Source organism: Pelobates fuscus, chromosome 5, assembly GCF_036172605.1.
Source record: "Pelobates fuscus isolate aPelFus1 chromosome 5, aPelFus1.pri, whole genome shotgun sequence".
Taxonomy (NCBI): domain Eukaryota; kingdom Metazoa; phylum Chordata; class Amphibia; order Anura; family Pelobatidae; genus Pelobates; species Pelobates fuscus.
Genome location: NC_086321.1, coordinates 369,818,514 through 369,835,809, shown reverse-complemented (window position 1 = coordinate 369,835,809; position 17,296 = coordinate 369,818,514). Strand labels below are relative to the sequence as shown.

Sequence of the window (17,296 nt, the reverse complement as noted above, 5' to 3'; positions counted from 1 at the left end):
TATAAGGTTGTTCCTCTGGATACTTTACTCCTAGTTGCTAGAGGTCTGGAATCTGCTCAGACCCCCCAGAAGACCCAATCCAGCTCCCATCATGGTGGCCCGCTCCTCCCCTGCCCCCAAGGGTGCTAAACTGGAGGATGTAACTTGTTTTAATTGCAAAGCTACAGGACATTATAGAAGTGATTGCCCAGAACCTAGAAGGGAACCAGGGGAGCCCAGAAAGCCTTCCAAACCTGCCCCGGCCCCTAAGGCCGAGAAAACGGTTCCAATTGTTGAGGAACCAGATGATTAGGAAATTGGCAAACCTGTGTAACTAACCCCTGTCATGGCAGTGTCTACAGGGGATAAGGGGGGGGGGGGGGCACTTGCCACAGTGACTTTACCCATTGAAGGCCAACCTACCACATTTCTTGTTGACACAGGTGCAGCCCGAAGTGTTCTAAGAGAACAAGACCCGCCAGACCCATCTTTCTTGTCAAATATTGATGTCTCCTGTGTTGGAGTGGATGGCCAACCAAGACACAGTCCTCTAACATCCCCTCTGCGAGTTGGCACAAGCCTACTTGCTCGTTTTGTAGTATCCTCCACATGCCCAATTAACCTGTTAGGCGCTGATGTCCTCTCACGCCTGCAGGCATCTATAACCTTCACTCCAGATGGACAGGTAGAAATGTCTACACCTCTATCTGTTTCAGACACCTCTGCCTTGTGCTCCCTACCCCTGATGCTGCAATTAGAAGAACCCCGTAGGGAGGCAGCAGAACCAAGGTCCAATTTCCCAGATGTGTTAAAAACGCAGGTGCCTACTAGGTTATGGTCCTCAGGCCCAGAGGACATAGGTCACCTAAATGTTCCGCCTGTGGTGGTAAAGCTTATTCCAGGAGCTAAGTTACCAAGGAAACCACAATATCCTCTAAAACCAGCACAGGCTGCAGCCATTTCTATCCAAATCAAAGCACTCTTGGAGAAGGGTGCTCTAGTGAAATGCAAATCAGAATGTAATACTCCATTGTTTCCTGTGAAGAAGAAAACTCCAAAAGGTGAGCCAGAGAAGTACAGGATGGTTCAGGACCTCCGTGCTGTCAATGAAGCAACTGTTCTGGACACCCCTATTGTACCAAACCCTCACACTCTGCTCTCAGGAGTCCCTCCATCTGCAAAGTACTTCACAGTCATTGACCTAGCTAATGCCTTTTTCAGTGTTCCGCTGGATCCATCCTGTCAATACTTGTTTGCTTTCACTCATGAAATGCAACAGTATACATGGACTGTCATGCCCCAAGGAGCACAAAATTCTCCAAGTCAATTTGCAAAGGCCATGTGTACCATCCTTGACCCATGGCAAGCTGAACACCCAGAAGTTGTTTTGCTCCAGTATGTGGATGATTTACTGCTCTGTGGAGATGATATACCCACTACTGAAAAGTGTTCAATTAGTCTGCTTTGCCATTTGGCAGAACAAGGATGCAAAGCTTCACTTCTCAAGCTGCAGTTCTGCCAACCTTCAGTTATTTTCCTTGGACATTGCTTATCTCAAGGTACCAGACATCTCACTCGGGACCGAGTCAGAGCAGTTCTGGACATTCCACCCCCAAGGACTTCAAAATCTCTTCATGCCTTCTTAGGCCTCATTACCTATTGCAGAGCATGGATCCCAGAAGCCTCTCTACTTATGCAACCTCTCTATGATGCACTCAAGACAGACCCATTCTGCCTGACCAATGAAGCTCTGGCCAATTTCAAATCTCTTAAGCGTGCCATTGCTTCTGCTCCTGCCTTGGGCCTACCAGACTATACCAAACCTTTCAAATTATTTGTCTCTGAAAGACAAGGCCATGCTACAGGAGTTCTTACCCAAACTAATGACTTAAGAGGCCGCCAGAGGCCTATTGGATACTTCTCATGCCAACTGGACATTGTGGCCAGAGGGACCCCTTCTAGCCTTAGGGCTGTTTTTGCTGCAAGAGAACTCATTGAAAGAACTTCAGACCTGGTCCTTGGCCACCCTCTGGTTGTTTTGGCCCCTCATGACATCTCTGCCATTATCAACCAAGTCCAGCTCAAGCACGTGTCTCCTGCTAGACACTTGCGTCTGCAATGTCATCTTCTTCTACCTGACAACATTTCTATACAAAGATGTCAAGTTCTTAACCCATCCACTCTTCTTCCACTCCCTGAGGGGGGTATCTACTATGGATTTGTCACGGATGAAACCTACATCTACCTTCTCTGTGGATGTATCAAGAAAATAATGCATCCACATTTAACATTTTACGAAGACAAGACACCTCTCTGTGAAGGCCCGGATTATGCCTTCTGTACCATGTGGTACAAGCCAAACATTGCTCCTGAACCTTGCTACGAAGATGAGCTTTACCACTGGATTGAAGTGAAGCTCACTGCTCAAGATTTCTATTGTGACTCTGAAGGTAATAGCATGGTCCTGATCCAACTGCCCCCAGAACTCAATTACCTGTACCGCCATTGGGATACTGCTATTCCACATATCCCTGTTACCAAGTTGAAAACAAAATCATGGAATGATCTTGGGCCTATGGCAAAATTATGGGCCGCCATGGATGAATCACAGCTACAAGAAAATGGCGTAGTCAAATACACAACAACTGATCTTCTTGAAGCATGGCCACGCCATTTCCTGGAAAAAGAATTTCGAGACCTGGTCATAGTGAATGACTATGACCCAGAAACTCCTCATGACTGTTTTGAACAGATGAAGATGGAAACAGTGCACTTACCAACCGTGCATGAGAATCCGTTACCAAATCCGGATTTTACCCTGTTTGTGGACGGTTCAAGGTATGCTGATGAAGAAGGAAAATACCACACAGGATATGCCGTAACCACAACAGAGGAAGTTCTCAAGTCATCATCTCTACCGCCAGCAATGTCTGCGCAAGAAGCTGAATTACAAGCCCTGACCTCAGCGTGCAAAATTGCAGAAGGAAAGCGTGCCAACATCTATACAGATTCGAGATATGCTCTGGGTGTGGCACATGACTTCGGCCTCATTTGGAAGACAAGGGGATTTCTTACCACTGCCGGTACACCAGTCAAACACAGCTCTGCAATCAAGGAACTAATGGATGCCCTCCTACTCCCTGAAGAAGTGGCCGTTTTGAAAGTTAAGGCACATGGGAAGTTGGATACAGATGAAGCAAAGGGCAACCATTTGGCTGACCAGGCTGCTAAGCAAGCGGCCAGAGATTTGCAGGAAGTGGATGAAGAAGTGTCTGGCCAAGAAGAAGAAGTTCCTATCTTTACCTTGCAAACTCTTCCTACTGACCTAAGAATTCTGCGAGAACAGCAAGCTACAATTACCCCTGAAGAAATCCAGAAATGGAAGAAGAAAGGAGCCGTCCTAAAGGACGGAATTTATTACAACAACTCTAAATTTTGCCTTCCAAAGAATTTATATCCAGCAGTTGTCCAATGGGCACATGGACCTGCACATCTGTCAAAAGACCTAATGGCTGCCCTCATTCAAAAGTATTATGAAGCACCTGGAATCACAACATTGATTAACAGCTTCTGTAGGGCCTGTGTCATTTGTGCAAAATGCAATCCAGGAAGACCAGTCAAGGTGCCTGCAAAACACCTAGCAAAACCCATGTACCCATTCCAGAGAATTCAGATTGACCACATCCAAATGCCCAAGAGTGGGCCTCATGAATATGCACTAGTAATAGTGGATATGTTCTCAGGCTGGCCAGAAGCCTACCCAGTGACCAATATCACTGCCAAAACAACGGCTAAACGTCTACTTGCAGATATTGTGTGTAGATTTGGACTTCCAGAAGTCATTGAAAGTGATCAGGGCCCAGCCTTTACAGCAACAGTGACTAAAGAAATTTGGACTGCTCTGGGGGTGACCCTAGCCTTTCACACCCCTTACCACCCACAAAGTAGTGGTAAAGTAGAGCGCATGAACGGCACTCTAAAAGCCAGAATGTTAAAAATGTCACAAGAAACAAAGATGCCCTGGCCAGAAAGCCTGCCAATAGCTTTATTCAGCGTTAGGCACACACCTAGAGGGAAGCATTCGTTATCCCCATATGAGATTCTATTTGGGACAGCACCCAGACTAGGTTATTATCCGCAGCAGTTACAGCTTCAATCTGATGTTTTAGTAGACTATGTAACTGAACTTGCAAGTGCCTTGAACAAAATACATGCCCAAGTTTTCTCTTCAATTCCAGATCCTGATTTGGACACAGGTACCCACAACCTGCTTCCCGGAGATTGGGTTCTGGTTAAGAAGTTTGTGCGGAAAAATACCCTGGAACCAAGATTTGACGGGCCATTCCAAGTTCTCCTGATCACCGCAACTTCCGTCAAATTGGCCGGCAGGCCACATTGGATCCACGCTTCCCACTGCAAGAAGTCTCCTGCCCCAGAGGAAGCAGATACCGCACAACCATGTACCTCTGGTACATGGTCTCCTTAGTTTAATTAAGGCCCAGCAAGTAGCCATCACTAAAGATGTTAGTGGGTACACCTTCTGGTATAATTCATCATGTACCCGCGTGGCCACCTATACCTTTGATTATTGTGACATCGTAGAATGCCCATTCACTACATCACAAATCCAGAATATCTATAGAGATATCCCTCATGCAAAAGACCCATATGTTTGTGTAGTTGACAGACAATGGGGGCACAATTGTGACCATTGGGGGGCGGCGGGATGGAATGCCGGGCCTTCCTGGGGTTACAAGCCAAAAAGTGCCTTATCTAAAGTAGATGATCATGGTAGGTCCCTCCTTCAAAGAATGACTCTGAGAAAGCCTGGAGGAGGCACACCAATGAAATTAATTCTAAATGTTGAGCATCCAAGTCCAACAGATGCAGACCGATATGTACTGGGAATGTATTGGAAAAAGGGTTCCTATACTAAATTAGGGCATTTCTACCTTAAAGATATGTGTAATTCTCATGAGTGGCAAGGAACTACTCACATGGTCACAAACCCATTAAAACCACACATCCAGTCCTTTAACCCCTTAAGGACCAAACTTCTGGAATAAAAGGGAATCATGACATGTCACACATGTCATGTGTCCTTAAGGGGTTAAAGACATGATGGCCATATTGCTAACCCCACCTTTGAAGATACTATGGCCGCTGAAACAGGTTTTAATGATGTTAACCTTTGGTTAGAATGGATGAAATATAATGCCAACAAACATAACAGAACCGCATGCTATGTGTGTGGTGGTGCCCGGCCCCATCTGGGCACTGTGCCTTTGACCCTACCAGTAGATGTAGAAAATTGTGTTTTGAGTCTTTTTGCCTATCACTACAATTTTAACAGGTCCATATGTCAAGCATGGACAGCAGAGTATCCTCTTCTAGCCAAAGATGTCAAACCCCCTGATGGTATTACCGTATTTAAAGGTAATTACACTTGCTATGCCATGTACGATGGGATTGGTAAATTTGTGGGTAACTTTTCCAAAGGTTATTGTGCTACATACAGAACTGTTCCAGTACACTTGCTGCAACATCACACTAGGTCATTAGGAGACATTTACTGGTTGTGTGGGGATTTACAGCTAAGATCCAGAATGGACAAGGAATGGTGGGGGGAGTGTACTTTGACTAAGGCCATTATGCCCATACACATTATCTCTGACACACACCTCAACACCCATGAGTCCAGCCACACTAAGGTTAAGCGTGAAGCCCCAGTAAAAGGAAGTTTTGATCCTCACATTTACATTGATGCCATTGGGGTGCCTAGGGGGGTACCCAATGAGTTTAAAGCAAGAGATGAAGTTGCTGCAGGGTTTGAATCACTTTTTACCATAGTTACCGCAAACAAGAATTTAAATTGGATAAATTACATTTATTACAACCAACAACGTTTTGTTAATTACACCAGAGATGCCCTCCAGGGATTAGCCGAACAATTGCAGGCCACATCCCAAATGGCCTTCCAGAATAGAATGGCCCTAGATATGATCCTAGCCGAAAAAGGAGGAGTATGTAAAATTTTGCCCGACACCATGACATGTTGTACTTACATCCCAGAAAACACAGGCCCTAATGGTAAAGTTACATTAGCTATAGCAAAATTAAATGAGCTCTCTGAAGAGTTGAAAAGGAATTCTGGGATAAAAGATCCCTGGGACAGATGGTTTGGTTGGATGACGGGTTGGCAAAAGGCTTTAATGCATATTGGTATGGCAATACTAATTTTTCTCTTTATCTTTGCTCTTCTCTTTTGTCGTGTCTTCCCTTGTCTGAGAAAATCCCTCACGAAGACTGTTGACCAAGCGGCACCCACTTTCACACATCTTGAAGTTGATGACCAAGATTTCCAGGATCTCAACTCACCCTGTTTGCCGCTGCAATCTATCCCTTTTGATGATAAAGTGCGAGAGTTCTAGGAAGGGACCATCTTAGGGACAGCATCTGTCAGTGAATGGTAAAGGCCCCGTGTGGAGAAGTGGTGGGCAAGCCGCCATGGGCCACCCATGGGTGTGAAGTGAGCCATACTGACGATGAGTTAGCCTGTTAGGGTCAGAATTAGGGACAGACTTGCACTTTGCATTAACTCCTAGCTAGCGGCCATGGTGTTTCTGTGCCTTTGGGCTAACACGTCTTCTGGTATTAACAAATAAAGTTTTATCTCTTAGAATCTAACATTTCATAGGGGGGACTGATGTAGAATTATTAAAAATCTTTATTGAACTTGTATTGAATTATTGCACTAACTCCGTTTTAACCTGATACTATGACAAATCCTCCATTTTGTCCTCATAACCTGACTTCTCCATTTCAAAACTACATTACATGACAGAATTTCCCAGCACAACTAACACAATAGACAAAGACTGTATTTTCCATAAAGACATGACTACCCAGGAACTGCTGAATTTCCCCTAACTCGCAACATAGTATAAAGACAAGGCCATGAGAACACTGTAGTAATGAAATGTTCTATTCATAAGAGACCTTGCACCTGACCACAAGACCTGACATCACTGACCGTGTAAAATGACGCTCATGCCCCCCTTTCCACCGAGTAAACCTCATGCTAAGGGAGATGGCGCTTGAGCCCCTTGTCCCCACCCGTGTCCAAAACAATACCACCTCTCGGTGGGTGGACACGAAGCTAACCACTTAGTTTTTGAGCCAATTAATTATACTGATAGGTGGACACTAATCCAGACACTTAACAATTAATCCAATTAATGATGTTTATTCACTGATATCTTGATAATCAATGATGACGCAAAATGCCTCTTAAAAGGGCCTGCGAGCCCGCTCTTACTTCACTTGCCAATAAATTTCCTCGAAGTTATTTTACCCTGAACTCCGTGTGTCAGACTGAATTACTTCAGCGTATATACGCAATTCAATTCTCTTTAATTTGGACAGGAACAGATAGACATTTAAACATTTTTGGTTTACTGAAAAAGTACCATAACAACTTCTGGCAAATATTAGCAAATATTAAAGGATTACACATGAGCCACAGTTCGGAGTACCAAAATACCATTTGCATAGCGCAGTGTTTACCACCTAATTTATAGAATGCTATATCTACATTAAAATATGTACAGATTTTTTTTCTTTTTTTGTAAATACCATTTTTTTGCATCAACCTTTTTGCTTTAGGAAGTACAGCGCATGTATATATCTCTACGTCACCATTAAAGATACACAATGTTTACCCAGACCAGTTCATCTCAATGAGGTGGTCTGGGTTCAGCAGCCCTGTCCTTTTAACCCTGCAATGTGAAACACTGGAGTTATTTTAGGGTTAAACAGACACCCAGTGACCGCTTTCTCCTCCAGAACCATGTAAAATAGTCTGGGAATGAAATGTCCCTAACAACAGCATTTGATTGGAGGAATCCTGCATTTCGCCATGCATGCGGATCTCCCATCCAATGTTTCCCTAAGAAAAGTAATGGAGGGTATTGATGGTGATATCAGCTTGGAAGAGGATATCACTAGAGTTGGAGGATACAGCAGAGGACTCCCAGCACTGGAGAGGAGGCAAGTAATCTCTTTTAAACATTTATTCTTAGCTGCAAAGGGGGGTGGGCAGAAAGGAACCTATAGCTCGAAATAACAATTGCTATTTTCAGGGCCATTGCTTTCTTTGCTGCATTTGCAGTACACACACAAGGGACTCCAGTAAAAGTAAAGGGAACAGAGCTGTAAATATTCTTGTCTGTATAAAGTAAGATTATCTAACAGATTGAGTTTGGACGATGGAAGGTGTTTATACTGACCATCATCTTGCTAAATCACCCAACATGCGTTTCAATAAATGTGCCTTGCAGTAGGAAAGGAATACTAAAAGAACAAAGAGCCTGAATGTTTCAGCCTTCCCATTATTAACCATTAGAAGACGGCACTTTCCTAATACTTCATTTTTATTCCCACAAGAGGATCTCTACAATTCAGTGTGATGCAAGCAGGCCCATACGCTGCTCAGTCTCTCACTAATAGTTGCAGTGAAATATATTTATCTCTATGTTATGGATGAGAAGATCCCTAACTAGGTTACTGACAATGTCTGCAAATACAGATAAAGTTCTCTGATTGCAGCCAGTTAACCTGTCTGGCGAATGGCTGTGGGAGAGAGTTGATGCTTTAAAGGAACACTACATGTTTGTATTCCTAACACTATAGTTCTGGAATTAAGGTTTAGGTCCCCGGCACCCTTTTTGTGGAGTGAAAAGGCTATTTTACTCCTCTCTTCCCCCACAACAGCGGATCATCTTGATGATCTTGGCCAATCCAAAGCTTTTCCATAAGAAAGCACTGGAAGGCTATTGTGCATGCACAGCAATGAGCATCTCCACACAGAAATTCACCGAATACATGTATCTCTATGGGGAGTGTTCAGCGTGGAGACGCAGAACGCCAGTGATGCACACAGTGCAGCATTGACACAAGAAGCACCTCTAGCGGCAGTCTGAGTGACTGCTACTAGAGATTTTACTAACCGGCAATGTAAAACACTGCATTGTTTTTGAAAAGACGGCATTTGCATTGCTCAGCCTGCAGGGACAGGCTACAGACACAATTACATTAGCTGTCATGGGTCTGGTGACCATAGTGTCCCTTTACACACAAGGCTACCTCTTGACCAGCCTAATTGCCTCTAACCCACTCATGAGGCTACAAAGTTCATTAGACATTCAAACCTAAAAGGGACAGTCAAGTTAAATAATTTGGACAACTTTAGTCTTTATCAAAGCTCATGGTTAATGTCAAACGTTGGCCAACTTGATGTAAATAATGACTTTGCAGTAAAGACCCATCTTTAATCTCTCACTAACAGTGGAATGTGTGATTATGGGATATTGCAAATATCCATTTGGAAGGTCTATAGCATCTACTCATGTTCTTCCCAGCTTGGACTCAGCATTTTCTTTCACTGAACTACCAAACTCAGGAGTGAAGGAAGGCACAACTAGCTCCCATTTATTAATGCATTTCAGTGAGTAATCACTGTGTGTGTAAATAAATGTATTGCTGTATGTGGATTCAGGGGGTATATTTTCCTGCCCCCTGCTCTCTTCTCCCCATTTATTTTTGTTTATACCAGAGAGGTGGTCCTCAACCATGTTCCTAAAGGGAGCAGTCACACAGCTCCAGTGTGGCCGACTGCAATAAAATAGGACTCGGGATATGACCGAGTGGATCACTCCAGGGAGAGCTGCCCGGTAGCTGTGCCTCTTGTAATAGAATTAGGATCAGCCGGTGCTGCTGTGCTTCACACTACAGACAGGTGTCATTAACCTCCAGGAACAAGAAACTACCTGGCTACTCACGTTTGGTACGTGGACATGGTAATTGGAAATGCCCTTACTAGAGCTAAATTTACATTTGCCAGTGAGGGTGAGTGGATAATTGAGTCCTGTAAACATTACCCTTACAGTCAGGATACCTAGCACAAACTGTCCAGAAGACAGCACTTATTAACAGATTAAACTGGGTTATTAACAATCCGAAACTGAAATCTACTGCTAAATGAATACACAAATTTCTAACATGAATATCAAGATATATTCCCTGTTAAAAAAAAAAATAGCTAAGTGTTCCCTCGTTAACCACATACTTACTAAATACAAGCCATGGAAAAACAGTCACCACACTGACAATTTACAAGCTACCATGCACAGTTGAGTGGTAAGTACTGACAGCACGCCAAATTTAGACACTGTAAACTTACACAATAATTCGCCTGTTCAGAAACCAGTACTTCCTCCTGTGTCTGTCGTAGCCAATGGGCTCGTGCCTGATGTAAGGTTTATTTTTTTGGATTTCAGCAACACAGTCATTTACGCCTGGCACTTTGTGGGCCACGCAGACCTCACACTGCCATTCGTCCTCTGGCACCTCCTCTAGCGGCGGTTTCACACACTCTAAGTGGTAAACGGCAGAGCACGTCTCACAGCACAGTAAATCCCCCAGTTTGTGACAAACACGGCAATGGTCGTCATACTGAATAACCCCTTCCGACATTAACTCCTCACGGGCCATGTTTGTAGTTAGAAATTGATCCACTAAAAAAAGCAGAACCTGCACCTTACTTTCTATTGGTCCATACGGGTAGTCATCCACCTCTTGGAACGGAAGCACATTATGGTATTCCTTGTCACTCTCACAATACACTCTTAGAACTTCAGGCCATGTCATACCATCAATGAAGTATAAAGTGGAATTAACACTATCCTTAAGGTCAGCAGGTCCAAAGGTAGTATTTGAAGTGTCCTCTTCTCGTAAAACAGCTTTCAGAAGTGCCACGTGAGTCTCTGCCATCAGTGTGCATTGCTCTTGACTCATTAGAGCAGCACAAAAGTCCTCGAAGCGGAAAGGAGATAGTCGTAACACCGTGCCAAAGTTCCTCAGCACCTCATAGATGGCTATGACATTCAGCAAGTGCTCATTTGGTAATAACAGATCTTCTGAGGACTTGGGTAATTCCAAAGGAGGGATATCTTTCTCTTCAAATATCGGTGAACGTGGACGATGGATTCTGGGTTTTCGCCTTCCTATTTACAGGAAAAAAAAAAACTGTGTCAGTAAAACAAATAAAGTATTAGCCAGCAGTACAAACAGAAAGAAAACATTCTAAAAGAGATAATGAACAAACAAAAATATGCAGATTCATAGAGTTATTTTAATTGGTCTTTTTAAAACTACCCTATTGCTTCAGGAGGATCATCTGTTATAGTGAAGTCCTTGTTTTTGTCAAAGTCTTGGCACACTACACCTTGACACAATGGCAAAAGAAAAAAAGAAAAATACAGAATTCTAACTGTGATGGTTTATTTTCCTTCATCACTCTGGAAATCTTTGCAGTTATGAACAATGCACAAACCCACTGAGCAGCAGGACAGGGGTTGGATATCAAAAAGTTCCAAAGGGGTTAAACTAAAACCTGGGGATGAGGCCCAAACTCATTCATACATATGAATTGTAGTGGTCATGGTGCGAGGTTAGGAGAAAGTCTGATACGATGATGTAAGGCATCGAACAAGGCAGCCATACAGATGTCATTTGGTTTAACCCTAGTGACACTTCGATTTCGGTTTTCACAGTTTAAATCTGGTATAGGGATCCCTTGAGAAGATAGAACTGGTGACTGTCAGATTGATACATGAAGCATAGATATTCAGTTAATGAGTTATGCAGAAATCCCCAAGAATGAGAAAGGGGCTGAGAAGAGAGAAGATAAAATAATCGAAGAGAGACGAGAACAACCAAAACCCAGCATGATTGGGAGATAGAAGCTGGATGCACAGGTGGAATATGTGGATAGGAAGAACTTCATAGGGTGTGACAGAAACTGAAGAAGTCAGAAAAATAATGTAATATGTATGTGTGTGGATATAAGACTACTTAAACCACCAACTTTACTTTCTCAATGCCACCATGAGACAGTGAAGCAGGGCGGTCAGTTTCAAAGGGGAAAAGCCATGTTACAATGAGACAACATTAAAGTGACCATGAGAACATATTAATTATATTACAGGCAGAGCAAGCATTCAGACAGCTCAGCAAAGGGGAAGGGGAGATGGGGTGAGGGAAGTATTTCTCTAAGATGAGAGCTGTTCCTGCCGGCAGAGTCAAAAGAAGGGGGCCCTGGGTTGAGAAGCATCTCAACAGCAGCAGAAGCAAAGAAAGTAAAAAATGGTGATTAAGGAGGTTAGTGGCAAAAGCAAAAAAAGAACACTGTGAAAAATAAAGGGGAATGATAAAAGAACAAAGGATAATGCAAAGGAATTTAAGGACAGGCAGAGACACAAGTCTTTGGACAATTCTAGGGCGCACAGAAATTTATAGAGCTTGTGTAAAATGGCACACCAAACATCTAGGCTGCTGCTTGACGGCAAAACGTGTAAAGTAAGAAAAGGGGAGGAAAGAAAAAAAAATAAAAAAAAGAGGAAAGTTTAATTATCAGTTTCAGGGAATACGCAGCAGCCACTAACTCATATAAAACATGTAAAGATGCTTAGCAAGCACAACTCCAATCAATTATAGCGCCATTCGTCCACCATTTGAAAAGCATGCAAGGTAATTACAGCAAGAAAGAGAAGGAATCTCTCAGGCTCCGATATACAAAGCACAGTAGCATAATTCTACATTCTTAGGTGTCGTTATATAATGCACAGCCACTGGTACTCAGATCTTCAAGGTCACGCTAAGTTCCAAAAGAACATATCCTTCCTTGTAGGTCTCACATGTGCAAAATCCTGCAACTACAAGACTGGACATCGCCTGCTGAAATGAAACGGGTAAAATATACTTCCTATTTCATTCAGAATTTCAGTACTGTGTGAGGAACACCATAAATATTGCTATCTGCTCTTCAGCTCTGAGTGAGCGACTGAGCCACAACGGTCGCATGCAAACACTGTAAATCCCTATTTACAAAACTAGTAGCTGCAGCATGTTCTGAGATCGTAGACCCCTCAGTTAAATACATAAAAAATACAGACACTGCATCAGAATCCAACAAACGTACAATCCCATGTCACAAATGTATCAGTCACTGATTTCATCTTGAAGTCTGGCATGAAAGCAACTTTTCATCAAAGAGAAAGTGTGATCTGCAATCTGTCACCTTTCCGTACCTTTAAAGATCAGAGCGGAGCTAGCACTGAGCTACGATTCCCTAGGAAAAGAGGGTGATAGAAACAAGGGAACACACACACAGGATTTACTAACGTTAGAATTCAAAGTGAATTTCAATGTTAAGGCCAGAGTAGCCAAACTGAAAGCATTCTCGACTTGGAGAATGTTTTCAGTTTGGCTATTTTGGCCTTAAATTCGAAAATCACTTTGAATTGTCCCTTTAGCGAATAACCCTGTAAATATGATCACTTAAATCCGATTACAGGATTATGCCGAGCGTTTCAGGTTAATCGTTTAAAGAAATCGTGTACTAGAGAGCAGTGGCATGTCATCAAAGAGTGCTACACTATGGACCAGCAAGATCTGCTACCCAGAACCATCTGAGAAGTGTTCACTCCATGCACTTATTCATGCTGCTTTCTATTACGAGGCCAAAAACCTGTTCTGAGACTACTAGCGGTGCGGACACACTGAATGTTTACATTAAGCAATAGCATAACCACAACCACAATTACTGAAAATTCAATCTGCCCCATCACACCTGGATGGCAGCCTATCGTTGCCATCCAGGTGTGATGAAATCACAATGTGTAAATTCTACATAATCAGTGCAGCTGAAGAGGTGCTGGGAGAACGATTATCCCCCCCTCCCCCCCCCCCCCCCCCTCTCCATTGGAATCAATGCTCTCCGATGGAGTTCTCACGGACACTAGATGTCCTCATGCAGAGCCAGCATCCGTTAAAGAACAAAAAGGCAGGTAAAATGCCAGAAGCACCTCCAGTGGCTGTCTTATTGCTGCAAAGTAAACAATGCAGTTTCTCAAAAACTGCAATGTTTTACATTGCAGGACTAAAGGCAAAAGGGAAACTGTACCCAGACCACGTCAATGAGCTGAAGTAGTCTGGGTGCCCATAGTATCCCTTTAATTCCCAACTGATACCAAGTGGTGTGGGCCTTTGCAAGTCTCATTCGCTATAATTGCTTCATCTTAATTTATTTGCTACTTGAAAATTAATTCCAGGTGCTCCTTATCAACGCAGTTTACCTCATTGTTTGTTTTGCTCTTTGTAATTCTGACCTTAGCTTATTCGTGTTATTCCAATGTCTGCTACCAATAAAGATTATTGTAGAGTGCCATTTATGTTGTTTACACTATCCAACATACTTGCAGGTAATTTCTATGCTCTAAGATGGTTGCTTTCATAAAATGACATGGCAGTCATATTTTTTTTTTTTTTTAGAAGTAATGTAAGGTTTGGAGAAAACCTAGGAGACAGGGCCTAAACATATTGACACACAAACATTTAAACAACTATTTATATGCACTCACAAACATGTGAAGCTAGCCATGTTCAAACACACAGCTTCTTGAACATCTAAATAGCAACTCAAAAACGCAAATGCATAACTAGCCACTCAAACATCTCATTAGCAACACACACGGATATGCAGACTTTTCTTGTTTTTTTAATAACTAAAATGGTTACTGCAAGCACCATGACCACTTTAGTGATTTGAAGTGCCTGTATTAGCACACACAAAGTTTAACCCCGTGAGCCCGGTGGTGTATCTCCACCATGGCAGCATTAGGTAGGCTGGAACAGGAGTGGTTCTGTGTGTGATACAATATGTGTAGTTTAGTTGCGGACTCATCCAGTTTAGGGTGCCCTGCGTGTGCAGGACATCTGCAGGGAGCAATCTTCAGGCAAGATCTTTAATATTTTTAATCTAAGCTTTTGCTGGCAATTCTGTCAGCACCGTATATACGTTTTATCTATATATACACACACACACACACATCTGCATGTGAACTAGTCTTCCACACTATTGGTAGATTTATAGCTTCAGTTAAAGGGGCATTCTAAGCACCATAAGCACTTAATCTCATTAAAGTATACATGGTGCCTGGAGATCCCTGGCACCATTCAACGTTTCAGCATTAAACCGTTTTTAACTGGTTTAACACTGAATGAGAGGTCTCTAATGCCTGTGGTTCCGCCGCCATGGGGTGTATGGTTAAAGAAGAATAGCTCTGCCTTAGCCATACCAGCGACGGCCAGCAGTGACAAATGGAGAGTGCTCAGCTGACACTACGTGACCCATCACAGCTTTTGCTAATGTAGACAGGGGCCGACTGAGTGGCCAGGGACCCTTCTTCATTGTTAAACCATTCAAAAACTGTGAAAGCACGGCACAATGTTTTTTTTAACTCCCTATGAAGTGACAACGTAATCTATATAATCAGAGCTATACTTTTAAATATATTCTGTTTATGACTTCAATATGCACAACATCAAAAATGTGGCACAAAACTTTTCGACTGTGAAAGTGTGGCAGCTTAAAGAAAAGAACCATAAAGGCTTGCACTGAGAAGTAGGAGGGGCGCCATGATTTCCTGGTCTGATGATTCAACAGGGGTATGAGGACAATCAGTCTGTAGATTATGCGTTTAGAAACAGTCCATTTCTTTGCATTGTATAATGAAAACATAACTAGCCATATTAATTGACCTCCTTCCATTTTTCGGCATTGCCATGGCAACACAGAAAGGATAGATTTTACATAATGAGATAAAACACAGATTCAAGACTGCAAGTAGAAATGCTGACTTGAAAAATACTATTAAGCTCTAGTGTAAAACAAAGTGTAACCACATCACCAGTAAACCTGATCCTTATCACAGATTCCCACTTATACTTACTACAGCTGAGCAATAGACATTACCGCTCTCCTCTTTTATAATGACCCTGCTAAGGCCAGCTCTGCAGCCAAGCAATACATTACATGTCCTTACCTAGCCCGAAGATGGAAAGCACTCCCTTAAAGTGATGTTCCCTGTACAGAAGTCTAAATGGTTTCACAGCAGGCACAAAATGTTGCGCCTGCAATCTTTTGCAATATTGAGCTCCTGCAACGCTGTACCACAGGAACCATAACTGAACAATTAACAACGCAACCAATTATCACCATGAAGCACACAATTATGCTCTGATTAGAAAAAAGAAAAATATATTGTGACAAGTTTAGTATGTTGATATAGTCTGCTTTGCTACGATGATATAATGGCGGTAAAGCTTAGCGTAAAGGAACATTCTTAATTATTAAATAATTTTATTTACGTTAGCGTGTTCCTCTGCTTGTTTACTTTGCCGGTTCCCGCTGTTAAACTGAAGTAACGCTGTCAAAAGTCACCCATTATCCAATCTCGTCCCTGTCTTGACGCAGCAGTTGCTTATCTTACGGAAGATCATCCTGACGGACAATCTTATGTCAACCCAATGCTTCTCAGAAAGAACGATTGGGACCTCCTAGACATTTGCAGCAACTGCCACACTCAGCCCATCGGATGGTTTACATAAAAACACGCTGAATCCAAAGGCTTTCCATAAACAAACGTCTTTACTAGGATGCGCCTCTAGTGGCTGTCCTGGTTTCATTTATTATATGAGTGGCGATTCCTTCCTTCCTGATGACAGCCAATAAAGACATACTGATTGAGAAATTTAGCAAATGTAAACATTGCTGTTGCCTAGGACATGGTCTGTGCACCACAACTGCTACATTAAAATGTAGTAGTTTTGGTACTTACAATGTCCCTCTACACCAGCTCGGTCAGTTTCAGGAATCTTTACATTTTTTATACTTTGTGTGCAGCAGCCACAGAGTGACGTTAAAGGTAACCATACTCCCCTGATGGTCTCCCATATATTCTTTCTTCAGCTTTTGGCGTGTCATGGCTGTACTCTTGTGCACAAGGTCTATAGGGTATTCTCCAGCATAACCCACTCTTGCAATATGTTCATTTCCCTTAGACATCACCAACAATGACTGTGGGAAGTGACAAGAGTTTTGTCAACCTTGACTTTGCCCACAAGATAAAATAGTCTAATTGGTCTTTTAATATCTGTATATATGGATCAAGCTGCTGCCAATGATCCAAACAGTTTGACTGCTGTCTGTGGAATAATCAGAGACGTATTTTAGCTATGCTGAACAGGACTGCAGATATCACTCTGCATGCTTCTCGGTGAAGTACAATGAGTGCCCAGAGAGGCAGGATTATGACTGATTGTCATAACCCCACCCCCTCCACTAAATGCATGTTTCTTAGAGCTTCAATGACAAACTGGACAGAAAATCATGCAAAGAATGGGTGCTGTGTGCACT

At 42.7% G+C, this 17,296-nt stretch overlaps 1 protein-coding gene across 1 annotated transcript in view; it reads right to left on the bottom strand.

Moving 5' to 3' along the window:
• The window catches only part of BPTF (bromodomain PHD finger transcription factor), a 72,204-nt gene that overhangs the window by 48,104 nt on the left and 6,804 nt on the right, over nt 1-17,296 (bottom strand). Inside the window, exon 2 of the mRNA XM_063456142.1 lies at nt 10,220-11,042. Coding sequence (XP_063312212.1) covers nt 10,220-11,042 — 823 coding nt within the window. The remainder of the gene's footprint in view (nt 1-10,219; nt 11,043-17,296) is intronic.